We start from the raw sequence: 7,811 nt of genomic DNA on the forward strand, positions 1-7,811 counted from the left end.
TGTATGGCTACCACTTATCGAGTGTTCATTATGACAGGCATTCTGCTAAATAATTTATGTATATTATTTCATTTAGTCCACACAACAATCCCCAGAAGTTATTCAGCCTCAGAGAAATTTGGTAACTTGCCTAGTGTCACTAAAATTCTCAGGGCTAACGCCCAGATTTATGGTCCAAATGCAAAATTCAAAGACTGTACACATACTTTCTTATCCTCTGTAGATCACAGAGACAGGAAAATACCGCACAATGGACAAGGCTTCTCACCTCTGTCTATATACTGGACTTATAGGACTTTCTATAAATACCAGTGCTTAGTACTCCATTTCAGAATGTTCTAATTCTGAGTGTGTGTGCACACACACACACACACATGGCAGGCCTGGACAGTAAAAAAAATTACCAAGGTTGAGAAATACATATAAGCTTAGGCTGAAAAGCAGTTACAATGCATGTGTTTGGGGGTGAGGGATAAGGCTAGAGTACCAGGCAGAAGACCATGGAGGACTTATCTTTCCCTCTTCCGACCAGAGGTATATTGACAAACGGCACAGCACACCTGCTGCCTTCACTTTCTCGGGTCTTATATAATCTCTCTTCAATCTACTACAATCAGGCTCTGTATTAATTGGCCCACTGAAACCATTCGGATGGAAGCAATCCAAGTAATTTATCAGTTCTCACTTTCCTTGAACTCTTAGAGTGTCTGACATTAATGATTAGGGATTTCTCTCTGAAATGGGCCCCTGTAACAGCACCTTTCTCTTCTCCTCCTACCTCTCTAACAATTTCTTTTCATTCTCTTTTGTAGCATTCTTTCCTCCCCCATCCCTTGCATATTAAAGCACACAAAGGAACCTGACCTTCCATTCTCACTCTGCTTTTCACCATGGGCGTTCCTACCAGCCCCATGACATTACCATGATGTCAATGGCATAATCCACATGCCGGAGACCCTAGAACCAACTCGGACTCACAGCCTGGTTTGATCTGAAGTTCCAAATGCTTACTGAACATCTCTAGCTGTGTCCCCTGTAGGAAGTCTCAAACCCCTTCCAAAACTGAATTCTCTTCCCACCCTAATTCTGCTCCTCTGCTCCTTAATAATGTATGTACTCTTACACACATGATGACCCAAATCACAGATCTAAACTGTGTTTGCACTCAATCCAAGTCTGATCCCAAGCAAAAGATGGGAAGGTTTTGCCACACTTGTCCCAGAGCTACCGCAGAGGCTTGGGAGGAACCTAAGGACACGGTGTATCTTGGCTGAACTGCAGCATCTCTGGGGCTGACAGGCAGTTACCCCAAGGGCAGGCTTCAACAGAGTGAGGTAGATAATCCAAAGGTCAGTCAAAAGGGCGAGTCAGGATATAAAGGAGGCTCAAAGTCCAATCCAAAGATAAAAATGTAAAAAAAAAAAAAAAAAAAAAGTGGTAGTTTCATAGTCCTCTTGGTTGCCAGTAACATACACAGGGTGTGATTCCACTCAAATGAAGTTCAAAACCAGGCAGAGCAAATTTATTGGGTAAGAGTGAAAAAGGTATTCATTGGGAGGGGCAAGGGGGTAGTTTCTGGACCACTGGTTACATACATGTGTGTATCATGATTTGTGTGGTAGCCAAATATATTTGTAAAAATCCACAGGGTATGTGGACTTTACTGTATGTGTAATACAGTCCATTTCAGAGTTAAAAAAAAAATAAGTCTGGTGGAAGGCAGATACTCCCATTCCAACCCCTCTCCATCTCACTCCCTCAGATGTTGCCACCACCTTACACTGTACCTGAACTAATGCATTTGTTTCCTATGACCAGGACCGTATCTCCTGGTTTCCCTGTTATCCTGATATAAATCATTAATAGTTTTACCTTGCACACAGAAAAGTATCCCAGTTTAGACAAAATGTTGTATGTTCAACCTACCTATAAGCCACCCTTCCTCTAGTGTAGCCCACGTTTTTAACAATACCCACAGGGTAATCTTTGTAAAACTGCTCTTATTTCTAGGCTTTAGACCCTCCAAGCGTTCTCCTTTATTTATCAAGTTGAGTCCAAATCCCTGCCATGATCCAATCTTGCTAGTATATCCAGCTTCAACATTTAACATTCAATACCATGATGCACCCCCCACCACTGCCCCCTACAATAGCCAATGCTTTGCAACCTTCTTTCATGATCACAACCCTCACAAAGAGCATTTTTAGACATTTCCCCCCAATTGTTGCCCACCCCCAACTGTATAAGGAATAAGATTTTGGCAGGTAGCAGTTAGTTCCAGAGCACCACAAACCACAGGGATATCTAAGATTTTTTTCACTCACACCCCTAAAAAACCAGTTTTTGTCCCTTTGAGGATGATATCAGCCCCATTGACTTCTCTTTCTACAAAGGTACCTGGCTTGCCAACATTAGTTTCTTTGCTCCTGTTGCTTCTGCGTGGAATGGCCTCCACTCTGGATATCATTCAGCTCTTCAGGATATTTACCAATCAATTTAATGCTTCTCTAAGAAACCTTTCCTTTCCCCACCTGCAGTTTCAAAGTGCCTGATTCATACCTTCATCACTGATAACCTTAACGTGTTACTGATGTTTTTATGTCTGTCTCCTAAGTTACTGAAGAACAGGGACCATGTCCAATTTCTTTCTACAACCTTGGCTTTTATTTTGTCTGACATATCATTTGTTAAATGAATAGATAATGATGTTATCATCTGGGTGAGGTAAGCATACATCTCAGTTTAACTGAGACAGTCCCTTTTTAATGTTATTCTATCGATGGCACAAATATTAATAGTACCTCTTTTATTCCCCAAAATGGTTTATATGATAATTTATATTGCTAACCTATCTGGCAGTGGGAAATAATTAAATTCTGAGCAAGAGTAGAACATGAGTATCAGAAAGGCTACTTTAGAAATGACAATAAATGACTCAAGCAAAAAATTCAGGGGTAAAGTGATAAAAGGGCCTGATCTAGGGTAGTGCTGGGAAAAAAGAGGTAGAGAGAGATTCAGAATATAAAATCAACAAAGTTTAGTGGCCTGTTGGACACAGAGAGGAAGACAGCAGGAGTAATCAAGCGTAAAAACAAAAATTTCTAGGTTGAGCAACTGGGACAATCACCAGAATATTAAGGAGGAGGAATGATGACAGCTTTTATTTCAAAAGTGTCAAACTCATTTTCACCAGGGGCCACATCAGCCTTGAGGTTGCCTTCAAAGGGACAAAATAATTTTAGAACTGTATGAATATAACTACTCCTTAACTGTCAAAGAGTTGAAATTACATTCCGCCCTTTGAAGGCAACTGGGAGGCTAATGTAGCCCCCCCCCCTGTGAAAATGAGTTTGACACCCCTGGTCTATTTAGAACTAGTGACTGAAGAATCCAAAGACAAATCAGAGGTTAGGGATAGGGATCTGAAGCACACTAATGGGCGGGGGGATGGGAGGGTGGGAGGTGAGAGGACCTATCTAGTCCCAGGTGTCAGCCTACAAAAATTAACTGAAGCCAAGTGGATGAATGAGACTACCCAGACGTACAAAAGGAGCCGTTCTAATGAATAGAAAGCAGTATCTTTTTAATATTAGTTTACAAAATTAATTCTAAGTTTTATTTTAATATATTTACTGATCATTTAATATGTGCAAAACATGGTTTTAAGCACTCAGAAAGGGAACTAAATCATAAGTGAGATAAGGAGCTCACTCTGAGGAAGACAGGGTGTATAGAAAGAATGGTGTTGAGTACTGACTGAGTTGAGGAACAGCGAAATTCAAGGTCTCAATTTTGAAAACAAATGCCATAACAGCTTTTGTTGTTTCACAGCCCTAGGCTTCCCACAGAGTATTTAAGTCTAAAATTGTTCACTAAAAAAATCTTTGCAAAGTGGAAAAGGAAATCAAAGAACTAGCTCAAAAAAGGCAATGTGCTGTGGAGGCTGAAGCTACAAAGTAGAAGAAATGGCCAGAAAAGTAAAAACTGTGTTAGAACATAGTTCTAAATGGCATAGTTGACAACACACTTCCACGCTCTGTGTCTGGCTCGCCTAGGATTATGCTTGAGTTGACAGTTTCACATAAGGACAACAGATGGTTCGAAATAAAGGAACCATTCATTTTGTCCTAGAAACAAACAGAAGAGTTCTTTACTCATTAATGATGATACAAACATCTGATTACAAGATTTTAAGACACTGATTGTTATTTGCATTTCTTTTTCAGAGTTCTTTGGAGCTGGTGGGTATTCAAGGAACAATAAGCTGAATGAATGAATGAATGAATGAATGAATCATATCCCCTTCCATCATACACCTGATTGATTTGCTTGGCTTCCAGGACACCACCACTCTCGTTTTACTTCCAGTGTCCTTCTTTGCTGGTTTCTGCTTTCTCCCCTCTATAATGATCAAGTGCCTCAGGGCAATGTCTCCAGCCCTCTTCTATTTTCTACGTATACTCACTACCTTGGTAGTTTCATCTGGCCTCATGGACTTTAAATAAAGTCCTATAACTTTTAAGTCCTATAAAGTCCTGGACTTCAAATAATACCTATAAGCTAATGACTATAAAATATCTATCTCCAGTCAAGCCTTCTCTCTAGAAATATAAATTTGTATATGCAACTCCTTCCTCAAGATTTCTAATACACATTTTAAACACATGTTCAAAACTGAATTTCTGATCTTCCCCGCCAAGACCTACTCCTTCTGCAGCTTTCCCCATCTATTTGATGGCAGTTCAACCTCTCTTGGATGGTAATTCCAATACTCGTTATTTCAGGCCAAAAACCTTGAAACCAAGCTTATTTCTTCTCTTTCCCTCAAAGTGCATATCCAACCCATGAGCAAATCACATTGGCCAAACAGTCAAAATACTTCCACAATTGACTACTTCTTGCCACCTGCATTACTATCACTTTAATCTGAGTTACTACAGTCATCTCTTCCTGCTTTAATATGACAGCCTCTTAGCTGATGTTCCTGCTTCTTTCTACCCCTGCTCCCATACAGTCTATTCTCAACCCAGCAAGCAGCAAGGGGTCTCTTTAAAAGGTATGATAATATCTCTTTTCTACTTCAAACCTTTTGGCAGTTCCCTCTTGTCACTCAAAACGAAAGTCGAAGAACTCACAATGATTTAGAAGGTCCTACATGATATGCCTCCTCCTATACCACCACCATTGCCTCTGACTATTCTCACCCTTGTTCGCCCTTCTGCACTCACAGCTCCTTGTTACGCCTCCAGTGCACCAGACATGTTCTCATCTTAGGGCCTCTGCAATGACTATTCTCTCTACCTGGAAAGCTCTTTCCCCATACTGCCCCATGGCTAACTCCACATGCAGCAAGCCTTTAATTAAAAGTCATCTCTACCAGAACACTGACCATCTTATTTAAACTGCAACCCAGCCCTTGCCCCTTGCTTCCAATACCTTTATTCTGCCTTTTTTTTTTTTAGCAATTATCAGCTGACATATTATGTAACTTATTTACTGTATATATCTGCCTTCTCCCCTCCCCTTTCTACTAGAATGTAAGCAACACTAAGGCAGATGTGTTTTGTTTACTGGTACATCCTAGTTCACAGAATAGTGCCTTAAAATGGTAAGCTTTCAATAAATAACTGTGGAATGAATGTATTTATAGTAAACCCTTAAGTGTCCACTAAATGAATAAGGATTTTGTGAAAATAGAAATGAACTTCTGAGAATTTCATCAAATTATTTATCACATACAAATTATCACTAGGATTCAGGTAACCACTTTATTCAGACTTTTGTACCCCAAATTCTACGCTCATTCAGAAGTTTTTCCAATGAATTAAGCAGTTAACAGGCTACGTAGCAAGATGTCAAGGCTCTAGTCCCCCTCGTACTTCGGGCAATTGTTTAGTAGTCCCTTAAATCATGCTGCTGTTGCAGTAAAACAAAAAGTATTCAACAGAGGCACACAATGGCCAACATTGTGAATGGTGTAGAAAATTTTGTAAGGCTCAAAAACAGGCAATTTCAAACTAGGTTAATTCTATTAAAGAGAGGTAGGATATTCCCATTAAAATGTGAATATAAAGTAATATTCGAAAGTAAAACTAACACTAAACATTGCAAGCCTTGCATGACTTTCTAATGATATAAAAACTATAGCAGATCCACCTGTTCTAGGTGAACGCTTTCAATTAGCTCACAATTACTTCAAGAATCATCACAGGGAAATTGAAACACATGGGAGTATAAAAGCAGGTTTTCAAAAAAGGGCTCTGGACAAGTGACAGTATTTGCCTGTTTCCATGCAAAGATGAAGATCTCCAACTATGAAGTTTTAACCATCCAGGCTACAATTATGGCTTGAATAACGTTGGTACAAAAGATCAGCCTAAGATTACTAAAACCTACTATGCAAAAAGCTATTAATCTGAAAAACTCAAATGTGGTTTAGGAAGAATTAACCAAAGCTTTTAATTTTATTTCCTGCAACTATATACAAGACAGTCCAGCAATCCATTCACATGGGTTTTAGTTTTTGCTTTCTGATTTAAGAAACATACAAGTTATTATAGAAACTTCTCCAACTCAAGAAAAACCTGTCCCCCCCCCCCGAAAAAAAATAATAAAACCTTAGCATTCTAAAGGACATACAGCGTTAACAGGTTTTAGTTATGTACCTGAAAACTAGCCTTTAGGACCTAAAGTTTAGGTCAAACGAAAATCATTTAAGCTGATGCCATTACTGCTAACCCAATACAGGAAGTTTTGGATGCAAGGACAAAATACTGTAAAATTTCCCAATGACAGTGGGAAAAAGTACCTACAGAGCTGATCTTTAAGCATCATCCTCCACTAAAATTCATCATCAGACTGGATGCAAAGTTTGAAAGCGATTTTCAAGACTATATTTTTTAAGCATTTGTACAGTATTTCAGAGACCTTTAAAGAGAAGTTATTTCTTAATAACATGACTGTTTCACTTCACTTACAATTTCTACCTCATTTTTCACTCTACCTACCTACAGGTAATCTCACTCAAAGACCCACATTTTACCCTGAGAAAACTACGATTTAGTAAATGGTGCTTTCTTATTGGAAACACTAGGAAGTCACAGGCAAGGACGTGTGTGAGGCGAAGGTGGCATCGCTAGCAGGAAAGGCGGTCGTCACCCGCCCGCGAGAAGGGCCTGGGGTCGTGGGACACAGAGAGAACAGATACTCTGGCAGCAGGTGTGAAGCTCTGGCAAGGGGTCAGTCACCGCAGGTTTCAGCCCAACAGGGGTAAGCTCCCGTAGGACAGCGGGAAACGCGCCCGGCCGGCCTTACCTCCGGGGTCCGCTCCGGCGGCTTCTTCTTCAGTGCTTGCCTAGCGCCGGAGTCCACGGGTGAGTTCATGGTCGCAGCCCCGGGCCCTGTGCTCCCCAGCCTACCCTTAGCAGCACATGCGACAGTCCATTCACCCTACTTTGGGGTCTGCACCCCCTCGTCCCCGAGGAAGGAAACTCCGGCCCGCGACGGGTACCGGACTCAAGGAAACAAGCCTTCGCAACGCCCGCCCAGGGCCTCAGCCCACGCGCGACTGGCCAGAGAGAAGCCAGCGGGGGGGGGGGGGGGGGGGGGGTGCGCAAGCGCAGCACCGCGTGCTCACGCAAACGAACGCCCAAGGGCGTGGCTCCGCGTTGACGTAAGAACTGGGGAGGTACAGTTAGGCCTCTTCCAACCCGTCTTCGTGAAATTTAAAAACTCTTCGCTGTACCTTTCATAAACCCCTTTCAGTAAATCGGCTTCAGAGGTGAGGTTTCGGCCGCTCCTGCTTCCCGCTG

General features: G+C 41.4%; 1 protein-coding gene across 3 annotated transcripts in view; it reads right to left on the reverse strand.

Moving 5' to 3' along the window:
* The window catches only part of RAPGEF6 (Rap guanine nucleotide exchange factor 6), a 206,080-nt gene extending 198,475 nt beyond the window's left edge, over positions 1-7,605 (reverse strand). For 2 of the 3 annotated variants that reach the window (XM_028527512.2, XM_036014843.1), the window contains exon 1: positions 7,315-7,605. In XM_028527512.2, coding sequence (XP_028383313.1) covers positions 7,315-7,383 — 69 coding nt within the window. In that variant the 5' untranslated portion in view covers positions 7,384-7,605. The remainder of the gene's footprint in view (positions 1-7,314) is intronic. The other variant, XM_028527513.2, reaches the window with a different exon arrangement.
* Positions 7,606-7,811: the final 206 nt, after the last annotated feature.

Source organism: Phyllostomus discolor, chromosome 13 (genome assembly GCF_004126475.2).
Source record: "Phyllostomus discolor isolate MPI-MPIP mPhyDis1 chromosome 13, mPhyDis1.pri.v3, whole genome shotgun sequence".
In the NCBI taxonomy this organism is placed as follows: Eukaryota; Metazoa; Chordata; class Mammalia; order Chiroptera; family Phyllostomidae; genus Phyllostomus; species Phyllostomus discolor.